An 18,800-nucleotide genomic window follows, 5' to 3' on the forward strand; every position below is an offset into this window, starting at 1 on the left:
TATGTTATATTTTCAAATTATCTCACATATTCAGTTCTTCAAAACTCGAAAATACTTTACAGATAATGCACCAATCACATTTTAAGAAACATATTTTCAGTCACTAAATTCAGATTTTCATTTCAAAATCACACTTTTTGAAAATACAATTTTCTAATCGCGAACCAATCAGACCCTTACCCATTTAAAAAATCCATAAATTTTGTCTAGGAAAACTTAGTTATTTTACATACAAAACCTAGAAAAGGTTACCCCAAAAACACAAATTTGAGCCATGTTTACGTGAAAATCAGATCTAAACTTTTTCATAAACCCATGCAAGAACATATAAAAATAAATAAAGACCAAAAGAGGTTTTCAAAGAAACTTATGCAAATTGTGCCATAAGTCAAAGATTGTTGGTTTCTGAAGTATCTCGATGGTTTATGTTCAATATGGCGGCGAGAACAATATTGAAAAAGGTGAGATAGGGGGAATCGAAACATGAGGTTAGCTCTAGTTTTTTGAGGTTTCCTAATTTTGGGGTTTTTACAGACACAAAGGTTGAAGAAGAAAAACAAAAAGGGATACTAAACCCTTATTTATAGCCTTAAATAAATAAATAAAATAGGGCTGTTAGATGCAATTGGAGCTTCGATATGATGGTTGGGGATTCATTTGTATTTGGAGGAAAAAAAGTTGAAAGGATGGATGCTTTTTATAGTTCTCGAATATCGAAATAGTCAATAGGAAGTTAGAACTTGACAATATACTCTAATATAATAGGTGGACACATTTTACAAATGTTGAATAGGAAAACCCTCTCTTATGTTCATGCGATCAAAAGAATCATAGGAGCAGAGGCTTGGGGGCTGGATGTTATATCCTAAATGCTGAGCAAAGTATTTTTTCAGCTCATGTTATATGTTTAGCTTGGTTATCTTTTGAAGAATGCCAAGGTTCAGTGTAGAAACATCTCCTGATGAGTTGTTGCTTGATTATGTACATGAGATCAAGGACAAAAATAGAAATTGTCTTAGGTTTATTCATTCTATTCAGATTTGGCTTCTGCTTGGGTTGTGTGACTTGGAGTCAGATATGCAAGTTGACACGTTACAATATGGCATGAATAGAAGTTAGCTTAGGGTTTCTAACACCCTCACTAATATCAACCTTACTTGGTACTATTAATGAGATGTTACGTTTACTACTGATTCCAAATTGGGCTCTTACATTCGTGATTTTTATATTTTTTTTATTTATTATTTTTTTTTACAAAATGTATAATAAAACAGTTTCTCAACTCTATTTATTTTACATATTAAGTGTCTCTAATATTTAATACATGAGTATCATAATTTAATTTATCGTACATAAGTCAGAAACAAACATAATTCCACAAACCATTAATACACAAACATAAACCACTCCCACACAACCTTCGTTTATTGATATGTACAGCCAAAGTCGGCACTAGGCTTCAGTTCACTGGTCCCATTACACATCAATTTCCCGGCCTGCAACATAAGACAACTATGAGCTAAAGCTCAGTAAGTAAAGTAATGCATGCAATGGAATATGTCCGCTCTACATAATATGCATATATCACACTCACCTTCTCGAAATAGAGGCACCTCTTAACATATTATTCTTACCTTGATAAAATCTCGTCTTTAGCTTTACATAATACTTATTAAGACACATCATAATTTTATTATCATAATCTCATGCATGGTCTCATATCATATACTATTCATATAACTCTATATGTCATGCATATGAACTGAATATGATTTGTCAATGTACACATACTTATCATTCAATAAAAATCATCACGACAAAATTTACATAACACATAATTCTTGTGTTGCAGTTGAGTACTTTACTTACATTGTTTCCAAAATATATTTCATCATGTAGCAAATAGTGTCTCAGGTGTCGATGTGCTTATCCTGACAAGGGCATGAATTATTACAACATTTCAAACTTATGCTTTTCTTAGAATTCCCATCGCCATATATATATACTAACCTCATTATTTTAATCATTTAGAAAAATTCCAAAACCTTCATAATTCATCACAAATTTATCATACACCGATTTCGATAAAATCCTAGTTTTCAAAATCATCACCCAAATTAAACGAGTCTCCACGTCTTTTATTACATTTATAAACACATAAAAAAAAATTATAAACTCAATCAAATCACAAATAATCAGTTTATACTCCAAGAACCACAAAATTCTCATAAAACACAAAACCTTCACTTACCGAGAAACTTTTTGGCAGAAACAATCTCTTCTAGCTTTTCTAAACTTCAAACCACTTGAGATCTACCAAGAGATATCTTAGATGGTATAAAACATCATAATTAACCTCTTAAAAAAAAATCAAAAAATGTGATCTAACTCCAAAATTCCAAAACTTGCCATTAAAAGACCAAAATTGAGCTTAATTAACTTCTTCGGTTTGATTTTCACTAAGAACTCCTTGGAATCTCTTTACTCCGGACAAGGAACGTTTTTTACTTTTGTTCTCTATATTTTTTCAGAGCTATGGTCGTGAAATAAAAAAGGATAATGATGATGATAAATTTTGAATGATTAAACTTACGTTTGACCAAACTTTGACATTTAACATGCTAATGCCTAACTTTTTGACTATAAAATCTTATCTCTTCATAATATCAGCCTTATCATCTGCTATACCACTTTTCCTAATGTGTGAAACACTCACACCAAACTTTAGGTCCATATGAGTTCATATCCAATAGTTATACTTACTCGATTGAGCGTAGCGCACTTATGCTAAGCTCATTTTGACTTTAGGTCTATTCCACTAATTATGTATACCTTCCCTCAAGACTTGATCCAAGGGTCATAAAGCCCCTTTCATTTCATCAGTAGGACCCTTACCATACCTCACATATATTTGGTAAATCCACCAATACTTAATTTACAATGAAATGCTAGAAATCGACACTATACTATTTTCCACTGCTTAACATCTTTTTGCCTTCTATATCTCACTTAAATTCATGTCTTGTCTATACTTTTCATACTTTCTCATATCTTGAGCACATTGAACACCCATAACAAAAAAACTTAAATGTTACAGGGCTAAAGATATATAACATACACATAGCAATCATATACACAACTTTCATACTTATGCATGGAAACACTTATATAAAAAAAATATGCATATGCTCAAATTATAAAAACAATTGTATGATATATAATGCAATGTAATCATGTAATTATTGGCTATATGTTATCAAAATAATGTGGGTGTTATAATTCTCCACACCTTATAAAAATTTCATCCTCAAAATTTGCTTACCCAAATAATTCTGGATATTCTGATATCATTTCTTCTTCTCTTTCCCATGTCATTTCTTCAATATTTGAACTTCTCCACAACACCTTTACCAAATAAATCTTCTTATTTCACAACTCTTTCTCTTTTCTATCTAGAATTTGAATCGACTTTTCTTCATATGTAAGGTCTTGTTCAACCTCTAGCGGCTCATAATTTAGCACATGGGAAGAATCTGGAATATACTTTGTTAACAACGAAATATGGAAAACATCATGCACATTTGACAATGCAGGTGGTAATGCAAGTCTATAGGCTACTTCTCCCACCCTCTCTAGTACTTCAAATGGTCCAATAAATTGCGGACTTAACTTCCCTTTCTTTCCAAACCTCATCATTCCTTTCATTGGATCTATTTTAAAAAATACCTTGTCTCCAATGGAAAATTCCACATCCCTTCGCTTTTTATTCGCATAACTCTTTTGTCTACTTTGAGAAGCTAACATTCTTTTTCTTATATTCTTTATTGCTTCTGTCGTCTTTTTGACCAGTTCAGGACCAAGATACTTTCTTTCGCCTATTTCATCCCAATGGATAGGTGATCTGCATTTTCTACCATACAACATTTCATATGGGGCTACACCAATGATTGCTTGAAAACTGTTGTTATAGGAAAATTCGATCAGAGGCAAATACTTATCCCATGATCCTTGAAAATCTAAGACACAAGCCTGAAGCATATCCTCAAGAGTTTGAATTGTTCTTTCTGAGTGTCCATCAGATTGAGGGTGATATGCCATAGTAAACTTCAATCTTGTGCCCAAGGCTCTCTGCAAACTTTCCCAAAACATTGACGTGAATCGAGCATCCCGATCTAAGATAATAGATATTAGCACCCCATACAAACGAACAATCTCTTGAACATATAATTCAGCCCATTGATCTAAGATAAAATTCATGCCTACCGGAAGAAAATGTGTTGATTTGGTTTATCGGTTCACTATAACCCAAATAGCATCATGTTGTTTGGAAGTCTTTGGAAATCCAACCACAAAATCCATAGTAATTTCTTCCGATTTCCACTCTGGTATTTATATTAGTTGTAGTAGACCAACAGGCTTCTGATGTTCGACTTTTACTTGTTGACAAGTCAAACACTTGGCTACGAACTTCGCCACATCCTTTTTCATGTTAGGCCACCAGTAATATCTTTTCAAATCATTATACATCTTCGTCGTACCCCGGTGTACTGAATATGGAGTATTGTGAGCTTCTGTGAGAATCTCTTTCTTTAACACTTCATCATTAGGAACACAAAACCTTTCCTTGAACTTTAACATTCCATCGCTTGAAATGTGAAAATTACCAATTTTGTCGCTTTCTACTTCACCTTTCTGTTTAACCAAGTAAGAATCTTCAAGTTAACCTTGCTTGATTCTTTCTAACAATGTAGACTGAAGGGTCATTACAGATAAATTTCCTGTGACCATCTCAATTCTAGCTCTACAAATATCCTCTTGAAATGGCTTTGATAGTCTCATCAAAATGGATAAACTACTCGGAGACTTTCTACTAAGTGCATCTGCGACTACATTTTCCATTCTTGGATGATAGAAAATATCACAATCATAATCCTTTACTAGCTCCAACTAGCACCTTTGGCTCATGTTTAACCCTTTCTAAGTAAAGAAATACTTGAGACTTTTGTGAACTGTATATATTTCACACCTCTCGCCATACAGATAATGTCTCCAAATCTTTAATGCAAAGACAACTGCTGCCAATTCCAGATCATGAGTTGGATACTTCTGTTCATAATCTTTCAACTGTCGGGAGGCATAAGCTATGACCTTACCATTCTACATTAGTACAGACCCCAATCCCTGCTTTGAGGCATCAAAGTAAATCACAAATATTCCTGTTTCAGATGGAATAGTAAGTACTGGAGCAGAAATTAATCTTCGCTTCAATTCCTAAAAATTATTCTCACAAGCCTCATTCCATTCAAACTTATGATTCTTCCTTGATAACTGCATCAGTGGTGCATCAATTTTTGAAAATCCTTCAACAAATCTCCTGTAATAGCCCGCCAATCCCAGAAAACTTCATACCTGTGAAACATTCGTTGGTCTATTCCAATTACTAACTGCTTCAATCTTTGATGGATCAACTAAAATACCCTTACTTGAGACTATGTGGCCCAAAAATGCCACTTTCTCTAGCCAAACTAAAATTTCTTAAATTTGGCATAGAGTTATTTTTCTTTTAACTTCTACAACATTAGTCGCAAATGCTCCTCGTGTTCTTCCTTGGACCGAGAATAAACTAGGATGTCATCAATAAATACTATGACAAACTTATCCAGATATTCCTTAAATACTTTGTTCATTAAATCCATGAATGCAACTGAGGCATTAGTCAACCCAAATGGCATCACTAAGAGCTCATAGTGATCATATCAAGTTCGAAATGCAGTCTTTCGTACGTCTTCCTCCCTAATCTTCAACTGATGGTATCCTGACCTCAAATCAATCTTTGAAAACACTGATGCTCCTTGTATCAAAAAGGTCATCAATTCTAGGAAGTGGATACTTATTATTGATTGTTAACTTATTCAACTCTCTATAATCTATACACATTCGCATCGATCCATCCTTATTTTTCACAAATAGTATTGGGGCTCCCCATGGCGAGAAACTTGGCCGTATAAACTTTTTATCCAATAGTTCCTGTAAATGTATCTTTAATTCCTTCAACTCAGCTGGTGCCATTCTATAAGGTGCCTTAGATACTGGGGCTGTGCCAGGTAGTAATTCAATCACAAACTCATTCTCTCTATCTGGTGGCAATCCTGGTAGGTCTTTTGGAAACACTTCTAAGAAATCTTGAACTATTGGTACATCTCAAGGTTTCAACTTTTGTTCCATAGAAATATCTGTCACATTAGCAAGGTACCCTGTGCAACCATTTTCTAATAGTCTTTTTTGCCCTCATTGCCGAAATTAAGGGAACACTAGTCCTCGATAATGTGTCGACAAAAATAAACAGATCCTCATTATAAGGCTTGAACAATATAGTTTTCTGTCTACAATCAATTGTCGCATTATACTTGGAAATTCAGTCCATACCCAGTATCACATCATAATCATGCATTTCTAACACTACTATATCAACATATAATTCTTTACCATCAATATAAATTGGAACAACTCTCAACCAATGATTAGAATACAATATCTCCTCAGATGGTAACGTGCTAAACCATTCTAACAATTTTTTAGGTGATTTCCCTAATCTTTTTTGCATATGTCATGGATGCAAATGAATGTGTGGAACCTAAATCTATTAATGCATAAGTGGGAATGTCAGCTAAAAAGATCTCACCTGATACAACAATGTTGCTAGCCTCCGCATCAGTCTGAGAAATTGCAAATATCCTTGCATTGGTCTTCGGTGGCTCATCTTTCTTTGGTTGATTCATCCACAGAGGGCAATTCTTGATAAAATGATCATCTTTTCCACATTTTTAACAACCCTTAGTTGCTGCCCTACATTCTCTTGGATGATTTTTACCACATTTTTGGCATCGTGCCCATTGCTGTTGTCCGAATTGTTTGTTTTGTTGGTCATTCTTAGGCCTTTTATTCAGATTCGACTTAGGATGAAAATATTGACCACTTTGTTTATTACCATTCGAGTCCTTATTGGATTGAGAATCCTTACGATTATTGAATGCTCGAACCCACATAATCTTGTCTTCTCGTTGCTTAGCTCTCAAAGCTCTCTCTACAACCTAAGAGTAAGTCATAGGCCCAGTATGCCCCATATCAACATCTCTTGCTAGTTCAGGTTTTAGTCCTTCCATAAAACGCACAACTCTGATAGTCTCAGTAGGAACCATCTCTGGAGAAAATTTAGCCAAACGATCAAATTTTCTTGCATACTCTGCTAGTGATAGATTGACCTGGTAAAATCTGCTAAACTCATTCATCTTGGCAGTTAGTATAGCACTATTATAATACTTCTCATTAAAATCTACCTCAAAATCAGCCCAGGTCATCTGTGTTGGGTCTCTAGTCTGTTTTATTGCATTGCACCAAACTCTTGCATCTTTATTTAACATATGAGCAGCACAAGATACTTTCTCTTGATCATTCAGATGCATGAACACAAAAATATCTTGCAATGAGCTCTTCAAGTCTTCTACATCTACCAGATTTGTACTACCCTCACACACTGGTGGGTGTTGTTTCTGGAAACACTCATATAATCGTTCCAAAGGCTGTGTTGTTGCTGTAACTGGTGGAGGAGGAGGTGGTGGTGGATGTTCAACATTTGGTGCTTGCCCATATTGTTTTTCTTGCAACAATTTCTCAATCAGCTAAATTTGTCTACGAAGTGCCTCACGAAGTTCGACTAACTCTTTTTCAAGATTATCACTACAAGAGCCTTCAATGGGTCCTCTTGCTTGTTCAGGATTCATCTGTATTATAATACATGATTTGAAATAACAATCTCATTGCCTTCTTATTTTAAGTCATATAGCCAATAATATGCATGAAGCATGTAATCAATACAACATAAATGCATATATATATATATAACTTACTAGTGAACTCAACCTTTTTCATTCCAGGTGTGTACATATGACCCGCCTATAGGGACATCTAACCTCGGCTCTAATACCAACTTGTAACACCCTCACTAATATCAACCTTACTTGGTACTATTAATGAGATGTTACGTTTATTACTTATTCCAAATTAGGCTCTTAAAATTGCGGTTTTATTTATTTATTTGACATAAAATATAATAAAATAGTTTCTCAACTCTATTTATTTTACATATTAAGCGTCTCTAATATTTAATACGTGAGTCTCATAATTTTATTTATCGCACATAAGTCACAAACAAACATAATTCCACAAGCCGTTAATACACAAACATAAACCACTCCCACACAACCTTTATTTTTTCATACGTACAACCAAAGTCAACACTAGGCTTCAGTTCATTGGTTCCATTACACATCACTATCCTGACCTGCAACACAAGACAACTGTGAGCTAAAGACCAGTAAGTAAAGCAATGCATGCAATGGAATATGTCCACTCTATATAATATGTATAATTCTCTTATTTTTCTCTAATATTATTCTTATCATCTTTGGGCCCTCTTATCTCTTGCACACTCTTCGATCAAGTCAAAGTCTGCAGGACTTGCTTATAATTTATAAAATAAAGTGCCAAGGGTTCTCCTCCAGCTAGCCATCACCACAGAGGGGATCATTACTAAACCTTATTCCATCGTTGCTCTGTTGGGCTCAAGACTATAAGGCGACCACTTTCTATGGTGTCATATAACATATTTAATGTGGAGGAGAAAACTAAAACTTATAATTGGTTCACTCGAACCTAACCCACACTAATGGGTTGCCATATTGAGCCCAACTCTAACCTTACATATAAACTCACCTTCTCGAAACATCGACACCTCTTCACATATTATTCTTACATTGATAAAATATCGTCTTTAGCTTTACATAAGACTTATTAAGACACATCATAATTTTATTATCTTAATCTCATGCATGGTCACATATCATATACTACACATATAACTCTATATGCCATGCATATGAACTAAAAATGATATGTTAATGTACACATACTTATCATTCAATAAAAATCATCATGACAAATTTCACATAACACATAATTCTTGTGTTGAAGTTGAGTACTTTACTTACCTTGTTTTCAAAATATATTTCACCGTGTAACAAATAGTGTCTTAGGTGTCGATGTGCTTATCCTGACAAGGGCATTAATTATCACAACATTTCAAACTTATGATTTTCTTAGAATTCTTGTTTCCATATATATTTATATATATACTCAACTCATTATTTTAATCATTTAGAAAAATTCCAAAACCTTCATAATTCATCACAAAATTATCATGCACTAATTTCGATAAAAATCCTAGTTTTTAAAATTATCACCCAAATTAAACGAGTCTCCACGTCTTTTCTAACATTTATAAACACATCAAACCTCTTATAAACTCAATCAAATCACCAATAATCAGTTTATACTCCAAGAACCACAAAATTCTCATAAAACACAAAACCTTCACTTACCGAGAAACTTTTTGGCAGAAACAATCTCTTCTAGCTTTTCTAAACTTCAAACCACTTGAGATCCACCAAGAGATATCTTATATGGTATAAAACATCATAATTAACCTCTAAAAAAAATTAAAAAAATGTTATCTAACTCCAAAATACCAAAACTTACCGTTAAAAGACCAAAACTGAGCTTAATTCACTTCTTCGATTTGATTTTCACTAAGAAATCCTTGGAATCTCTTTACTCCAGCCAAGGAATGTTTTTTCCTCTCTTTCTCTATGTTTTCTTCAGAGCTATGGTCGTGAAATGAAAAAGGATAATGATAATGATTAAACTTTCTTTTTACCATACTTTGACATTCAACATCCTAATACCTAACTTTTTGGACTATAAAACCTTATCTCTTCATAATTTCGGCCTCATCATTTGCTAGACCACTTTTCATAATGTGTTAAACACTCACTTCAAACCTTAGGTCCATGTGAGTTCATATCCAATAGTTATGCTTACCATATTAAGTGTAGCGTACTTATGCTAAGCTCATTTTGACTTTAGGTCTATTCCACTAATTATGACCTTCACTCAAGACTTGATCCAAGGGTCATAAAGTCACTTTAATTTCATCAATAGGACCCTTACCATACCTCACATATATTTGGTAAATCCACCAATACTTAATTTATATTGAAATGCTTGAAATTGACACTATACTATTCTCCATCGTTTAATATCTTTTTGCTTTTTATATCTCACTTAAATTCATGCTTTGTCTATACTTTTCATACTTTCTCATATCTTGAGCACATTAAACACCCATAACAAGACACCTTAAATGTTACAGGGCTAAAGATATAGAACATACACATATCAATCATATACACAACTTTCATACTTATGCAAGGAAACACTTATATAAAAAAATATGCATATGCTCAAATTACAAAAAAAATTGTATGATATATAATGCAATGCAATCATATCATTATTGGCTATATGTTATCAAAATAATGTGGGTGTTATAGGGTTACCGAGCTAGTTGTGAAGCACATTTCAAAGTAGTTACAACCATGCACAATAAATATGGAGTTTGTTCCTCCTATTTTGGATTGGTTTGATGTTTTAGATATTTCATAACATATTGTAATTAATTTTTAAGATTAAATATGTAATCTCCCTATGTTTATGGGAGAAGAATTTGAACCATGCCTTTTATATATAGGGAAGACTCAGTCATTATTTTTTACACTTTAACTAATCCATACAAAGTCTTTGGCAAAGTTTGCATTCTTAGGTGGAATAGCTTCATAGTTGTAAACACTTAATATGAGTATATCAATAACAAAGACTCGTGAATTAGGTGGAGTTAACCACTAAACCATGTAAAATCTGTTTCCCTCTCTATTTCTCTTGTTCATCTTTTTTTTTAAAATCATAATTATCTCCTATATATTTCATTAGCAAAATCTAGTGTCAACAATTATAGAAATGTTTTTTTCCATGTAGTTTTGTCTTCATTGCCGAAGCAATGTTGTTCCTCTTCAAGTCATAGACTAAAATGAAACTCATTGATAAAAAATAGAATAGCTAAATTTCTATTTCTATTTTTATTTTTGGTTGAACCATGCAAATATATTGATTGAAAATCAAATTGAAGAATAAGGGGAGAAAATCATTTGTTAGATAGAAGAAACACATTGAGTTAAGATCAATTTTTTATTTGTTTATACATTCTTCTAATACTCCTACGTTTCAACGAAATTTTATTTATTTGTGTTTATAAAATATTTTTTCAACAAATGAAAAGGACTAGTGTACTAATTTTTCTTTTTCTTTTATTGAAATTGTGATTACAAAGTGGATCACTTGGTATTAATCTTATCCTTGTACGAGTTTCTTGAACTTTGACTTTTTAGGCAAATTCATGTATATATTGAATTCCTTCATTCATTTATATTTTCTATATATTATGATTGTTGAGAACGTATAGGTCTCAAACATAGTTTAAAATATTCATTTTATTAACACACTATTTTTCACTGAAAACTTAAATTAGTTCAAAAGTAAAGGTTTTAGGTTTTTACATAGTTGGCTTTAAATAAAGAACAAAAACTGATTTAAAGCCAAAAGAGCTGAATTTCTATTTCCATTCTTGCTTAAAGCCTTAAACCCTAATTGAAAATCAAATTGAATAATATAAGGAGAAAATCAATTCTAGAGTGACATTTATGACCAAAATCAGAGAAAAGAAATGGTCAAAACTTTCACTGAATAACAACAGTGAAGCAAAGGTCATATATATATATATATTAGGTGTAAGTAATGTGCAATGCACGTTCGCTTAGATTTATTTAGAAAATTTATTAACTATTTTTATTATGTTTTTCTGATTGCTATATAAATTTAAAAAAAAATAAACAAGGTTATATACAAAATAATGACATAAACATATTAAAAGAAAAATTAAACCAAAACATTGTGTATGATTTTTTATGAGTAATTGGTGAAAATGACATCTTTTTTGAAGTCATTTTGCACTATGGCCTAATTTTGATAATCTTTAGCAAAATGACCTCTGTCTAAAATTTCGACTAGCTGTTTGGAGTGTCGGAGGACATTTTGCAAAAAATTATCAAAACTAGGCCAGAGTGCAAAATGACTTCAAAAAATAGGCTATTTTTCCAAGGGACCTTTTTTTTTTATATATATAAATAGTATGATAACCTTCTAGATCACAAACTACCCTATTCAAGGTACAAAACATTCGTGATATTATTCAAAGTACACCTCAATGATTATAGAAGAAATTTGATTATTCTTGATAAAAGAAAAGTGTTATTCTACTTTCTTATGTAGTTATAGGATATATGAGTTTTAGGCTTGGTTTAGTGTGTATTTTTAGATAGTGTTTTAGGTGTTTAGGTTTGTTTTGTGACATTTTACACTTGTTTTTGTGTTGTTTTAGGAATCGAAGGATTTGGCGTGTATTGGAGTTGAAAGGGGCTCAGAAACTCGACAAAAAGATAGAAATATGAAAACGGGTGTTTTGAGTGAAGTGGCACGACTGCAGGGAGTACTTGGCACGTCTATGCTGGCAGAGGTGCAGGCTAGTCTAGTGGAGTAGTGCGACTGCACTGGAGACCTAGTGCAGCTGCGCTAGTGTTCTCATATGTGTTTTTTTGGGCTATTAATGAAGGGAAATTTTGGTATTTTACACTTCGGGAAACTCATAGATTATTTAAAAAAACATTATTTGAGTTTTAAACTCAATTTTTAGAGCCCTAATCTAGGAGACAAGTCTTGGAGCACTTTGGGAGCAAGATTGGATATTTCTTATAGTTTTTCTTTCTTCTTTTCATTTTATGTTATGTTTAATTTTAGTTTGATGGATGTTTATGCCATGGATATGAATTAAGTTTAACTTCTAGGGTTTTAATGTAGTCTTTTGATACTCTATTACTATAAATGCAATTTTTATGATTTTTTTTTCACAATTGCGATCTATTCAATTTGTGTGTTAATGCTTGTGAATGCTTGATCACTATTTGCATGATTCATATGTTTTTAATTCAAAATTTGAGAAGTGAGAGTTAATTATGTGTAGTGTTTATGTTTTATTTTTAATGCTTGCTGTATGTTGAAACTTATCACATAGATGTAGAAAGTTTGCATATAGGTTGAGATTTATATATCCTAGTAAGAATATAAATTGCTTTTGTAAACCTGCTATCACAAGAAGAAGAGGAACATTAAAAATTGTATTGATGATATGATAGAGGGGATAGACAATGAAAGAATACTTAGTATTTCATCCATTGAATTAATTGTTATTATTTTCTTTCTTTTATTTTTTATTTTTTAATTTCAATTATTTTTGTTCTTATTCTTGTTATTTTTGAAATCAAAATTTTCTTTAGCCAAATAGAAGTAGAAAATTAATTATTGGTAATTGGTAATCAATCCTCGTGGGAACAATCTTTACTTGTCTCTATTATTACTTGTCTGCGATACATATACTTGCGTACTAAATATCAAAATAATTAGTTTTTTATTCTAATTTAATTGTTCTTCAATATTGTTTCTAACTTGGTTCGTGTCTCAAATTTGTAATTTCAGGCAGTATTGGTTGATGCGAAGCAAAGGAGTTTATAGTCTGATACCGATCAATCCTGAAATAGAGAAGACTTGTAGACAAAACCATAGAAGGAAAAGGTTGGAGGACAAGATGGCCCAAAATCAGGGCAATGGAGGGAGTCAGGTCGCTGCTGAGGCCCATGACCAAGGAGCACGAACACTGAAAGATTATGTGGTCCCTACAGTTATAGGAGTACATTCGTGCATTAGACCACCATCTGTGACCGCTAATAACTTTGAAATCAAGTCGGCAATCTTACAAATGATCCAGCCCACTATTCAATTTGGTGGCCTTCATACAAAGGATCTAAACATGCACAAAGCTAATTTCTTGGAGCAATGTGCAACATTCAAGTATAATGGTGTGATTGATGATGCCATTAGATTGATGCTATTCCCATTCTCGCTGTGGGATAGAGCCAAGAGTTGGTTGAATTCTCTACAAGCTAACTCTATTACTATTTGGGAGGAGCTCGCTCAAAAGTTTCTCGCCAAGTTCTTTCCTCCATCCAAAGCTGCAAGGTTAAGAGGAGAAATCAATAACTTTTTTCAGATTGATAGGGAATCTTTATATGATGCTTGGGAGAGGTTCTAAGAAATATTGAGAAGGTGTCCCAATCACGACACTGAGAAATTGATGTTAGTCCATAATTTCTATAAGGGGTTGTGCGGTACCTCTCACACAATAATTGATGTTGTAGCATGAAGGGCTTTCATGAGTAAAAGTGCCAACGAGGCTTATGATTTTTTTGGAGGTAATGGCCATGAATAATTATTAGTGGCTTAATGAGCGACTTGGAAGCCACAAAAAAAAAAAAACTGGGGTACATGAATTGGATGCTATCACTGCTCTAACTGCTGAAGTCACCACATTGACTCAACAGCTGCAACAGAACACTATCTTAGCTCAAGTTATGCAAATGCAGACAGTTTGTGAAATTTGTGGGGGGCCTTATTCTTTTGATTAGTGTATAGCAACAAATCCTCATAATAATATTCCCATGGATCAAGCTCAATTTCAAGCAATTGAGAATTTTTCAAGGCCTTACAATAATCCTTTCTGCAACACTTATAACCCAAGGTGGAGAAATAATCAAGGCCAAAAACCTCAGTTTCAACGTCAGTTTTAGTAGCCTATGCCTCAAGCTCCACTGCAAGCATCATATTCACAACAACCTAGGCCACCGGTAGCTAAAGAAAATCATAGTGAATTACAAGTTGGCTTATTGACCCTCACCAACACTGTAACGCCCTACTAATCAGGGAGCATTACACCGTGTGTTTAAAATAGTGCTAAGCTCGATAAACGAGTCATTTGGACTAAAACGTGTAATTAAAGTTTATAAATAGGTTTAGGTGTTTAAAATTTTGATCAATAAGTATTACGTTTCATTAAAAAGTTTCAGTATATACATGGGATTCCAGAAAGAGTTTATAAATAGTTACAACTGTAAACAAGGTAAAACATGACCGACCTAAGTGGCAAAATGAAATGAAACCCTAGATCTCCAAAAGAAGTCTCAATCGTGGCGATTGAGCACGCCACATATCTACACGCTGCCCCCAAACCTCTCCAACTCATGGCTGGTCCAACTTTTCTTTGCCCTTGCCTGCACCGTGTAGCACCCGTGACCTAAGGCTCAGCAAGAAAACTCAAACACAACAGAACAAATAATCAACAAGTTATAAATCATTAATAGCATGCTTAGCAGTTATAACCAACACTTAAGCAGACATTCAATCCATCTATGCAGCCATAGAGCCACACGAACACATACCACACTCCTTTCTTTCAATGACTATGGAGTCGTACAAGCACGTATCATACTTCTAGATTGGCCTAGCCATAGCGACCTGCATTCCACATGCTAATGCTGACCACGCCTTATAAGCCGAGCTTTCCAACCAGATACAAATAGATATGCATTTCACACATAACACAACTATACATAATACATTCATTAATGTTTAAACAAACATTCCAAGAGTGGTTGTATCCACGTTCAATAATTGGGGCTCAAGCCCTAATCTCAACACATGTGCAATTTTCTTACCTCAAGTCCTGAGCAAGTCAATATAGTGACGCCGAGTGCGATCCTTTCCTCTCGAGCCTAGCAGAAACCCCTAGTCACATCACATTAAGGAATATTCACCAAGAACTGAATCAATGGAGGGCTTCAAGACCAAGTCCTAACCCTCGGGGCCTCAAATTCCACTAAACCGGGTAGTGGAATCATTCCCGAACCCTCTAATTTGGCTTTCCAAAATCTAAATCCACATACTTAAAAGAATTCCATTTAGCACTGCAATGCCTCCCAGTTGCGTCGTGGCCCCACACTAGGCCGAGAGGCTAACATAAATTTCTAGGAAATTTGCGCCACAACGCCCACCACTAAGGGCCGTGGTGCCCCACTTGGCAGAGAGCCAACCCAAAATATTTTCTCATTTTTCACTGCGGCGTTGCCCACTAAGGGCCACGACGCCAAGGCGGTATGAGGAAACCCCAGCCTCGAGGACCTTCAAGCGGGTCGCGGAACTCCTACCAAGCGTCGTAGTGCCACCCCGAAACCCAGAATTTTGTGCGATTTCAAAAATCGTAAACCAATTCATACCACACCCAAAATAGCAATTCAACTAATTTCAACCACCAAAACGTTTCTAACAACTTAAACACACTACAATATCACCCATATCCCCCCTAGAAACCTCAAATGACAATAATTGATCAAGGACATCAAAATAACCCAAAAGCTTAAATTTTAGAATTTTTTACCTCTTAGGAAATGAATCCCCCAGCTGAATTCCCTAGCTTAGCAGCTCATAATCTTCAAGAACAAGCTCAAGTTCCTCTCCAAAGGCTTAAATTTCACCACAAGCTTCTTCATTTCAAACTTGAACCTTGAGTGCCATAGAGAATACTCTTTAATGAATAAGGAAAGATAGAGAGAGAGAGTGATTAACATGTAAGGCATCACCTACACTAAGTCATAATTGTCTAGCTACATGGTCAAAAGACCACAATACCCCTCAGTGTAATAAATCCCACAATAAACGTCAATTTACACTTAAAATTCCCAATTAATTCCATTAATTATTCAAGTGCCAATATCTTTCCCAAATATATACCATCACCCAATAATTCCTGGTAATTCACCAAATTATCAAAATACCCTTATGCTCAACTGGAGCAGAGTATTTATCCCCGTTGTGACTTTTCCGCTAACTTGCTCAAAAGGATCGACCCGTGATGAATATCTCAAATATATCCACATAATAATGTGGTCTCAAACATATAACACATATAATTACAATTATACCCTCAAAAGGTCAAAATTACAAAAATGCCCATTTTTAACAAAACCGGGCCTTTAAGCATATTTAATACATTTAAACATGCGTAATCAGTCATATTATAATATAACTCATGTAATTCACATAATCACATAAATATTCAATAAAACCATAAATAAATACAATTAGGCTCCCTGGACCACTAATCAAGGCACTAAGCCTTATTAGGAATTTGGGGACGTTACAACTATCCCCTCCTAATAGAAATTTCGTCCTCGAAATTTACCTGAACAACTCAGTCTATATAGTACTTTAACCATAGGAATAGTCTTGTTTTTCAAGACTTTGTCTTTTCTATCCAGGATCTGTACTGGCCGCTCCTCATAGGAAAAGTTTGTCTGTAGCTACAGATCCTCATAACTCAACAAATGAATTGTATGAGACACATACTTCCGAAGCATGGAAATATGAAACACATTATGAACCCCCTACAACAATAAGGGTAAATCCAACCTATAGGCTACCTGTCTAATCCTCTCTAGGATCTCAAAAGGTCCCACAAACCAAGAGCTCAACTCGCCCTTCTTCCCAAATCGCTTTACTCATTTCAAACGTGAAACTTGGAGAAAGACGTAGTCCCCAACTTGGAACTCTATATCTCAATGCTTAGGATCGGCGTAGCTCCTTTATCTGCTTTGCAAGGCAAGGATCCGAGCTCTAATCTTCTCAATAGCCTCATTGGTTATCTGAACTGCTTCAATATCCAGATATTTCCTCTCACCCAATTCATCCCAATGAATGGGTGATCTACATTTCCTACCATACATCATATGTTGGGATTTGTGCCCTTAAAGTGTATTTCTGTATGAACGATTACTGTTAATTAAATAATGTTAATAATTTTCACTCATATTTGTATTTAATTATACATGCCATTTATCATGAAGATCCAATATTATTGATGTAGTCTTGAATTAAGTGTATGTATAATGATATATATACAAGAGAATTTAATTAAAGATAATAATATAAAAATTGTCTGTAATCGCTAAATAAAGTGGGAGCTTTATTTAATCAAGATTATGAATACGGTCTATCTTCTGTTTAAGACAGAACAGTTTATCCAGACTGTTAAGTGTAGTGACACAAAGAGATAGATGTACCGTATAAAATATAGATTGTATTGGCCAGGACACGATGAAAGAAAGAACTTATGATAACCTTTGTTAAAATATAGAAGTTCAATATTCATCAATTGATGGTCATTTGAGACTTGACCTCAATCCTGAAGTGAGTAATGAACTCCTATTTGTGCTTTTATGACTTCTGACTTATCGGGTAAGGTTCAATATTCCTACTACCGAATTCCTGATATCTTGGAGTCATAGAACTACAAGTTGATGGGAACTTACTTCATAGATATGGAATCTGCTCCTTACTTAAATGAAAGCAGAATAGTTGTTCCTTTTAGTGTTGATTAGGGACTTGAACATAGAGCCCTCAATTTCTATTAGAGAACATAAATTTCATTCTATAATTAAATTTATAGAATAATGTTCATTGGAGGATCAATGTAACTAATTGATAAAGACATAATTAGAGAGGTTAACGGACATTAAGACCTAGCTTTAGTTATGAATAACTAGCAGATGATCATAATTCATGCAATGACTAAATCAATAGACAACTTTATAGTTATAGCTCCTAATAATATAAGACTGTTGTTTTGAGAGTTCAACTATGAATTTCTAGTGGAATAATTCGTAGTTAATAAATTAATTAATGGAACTGAGAGTTAGTGAAATATATTAAATTATTAGAGCTTAGAACTATGTGTCCATATTGTCCCCGTACTAGCTCGAAAACACAGAGGTAGGATTTTGGTATTAAAAGGAAATAATTAAAAATAATAAAATATTATTTTCAATCTCACAAATTAATATTATTTGTGA

The 18,800-nt window shown here is 33.8% G+C and overlaps 1 protein-coding gene, 1 long non-coding RNA gene and 1 other non-coding gene across 3 annotated transcripts; all 3 read right to left on the bottom strand.

Annotated features, from left to right (window-relative positions):
- Window positions 1–1,263: 1,263 nt before the first annotated feature.
- LOC133821185 (uncharacterized) lies at window positions 1,264–1,978 on the bottom strand. Its single transcript, XR_009887361.1, has 2 exons — window positions 1,870–1,978; window positions 1,264–1,496 (listed from the first exon to the last, which is right to left on the bottom strand). It is a non-coding gene; the product is annotated as an uncharacterized LOC133821185 (long non-coding RNA).
- Window positions 1,979–7,091: 5,113 nt separating this feature from the next.
- LOC133824352 (uncharacterized) lies at window positions 7,092–7,781 on the bottom strand. The gene is made up of 2 exons (XM_062257235.1): window positions 7,706–7,781; window positions 7,092–7,657 (listed from the first exon to the last, which is right to left on the bottom strand). The coding sequence occupies exons 1-2, from the start codon at window positions 7,779–7,781 to the stop codon at window positions 7,092–7,094; spliced, it is 642 nt and encodes a 213-aa protein (XP_062113219.1).
- Window positions 7,782–14,077: 6,296 nt separating this feature from the next.
- On the bottom strand, window positions 14,078–14,184 carry LOC133828209 (small nucleolar RNA R71). Its single transcript, XR_009890842.1, has one exon. It is a non-coding gene; the product is annotated as a small nucleolar RNA R71 (small nucleolar RNA).
- Between the last annotated feature and the right edge of the window lie 4,616 nt (window positions 14,185–18,800).

This window comes from Humulus lupulus, chromosome 3 (genome assembly GCF_963169125.1).
Source record: "Humulus lupulus chromosome 3, drHumLupu1.1, whole genome shotgun sequence".
Classification (NCBI taxonomy): Eukaryota; Viridiplantae; Streptophyta; class Magnoliopsida; order Rosales; family Cannabaceae; genus Humulus; species Humulus lupulus.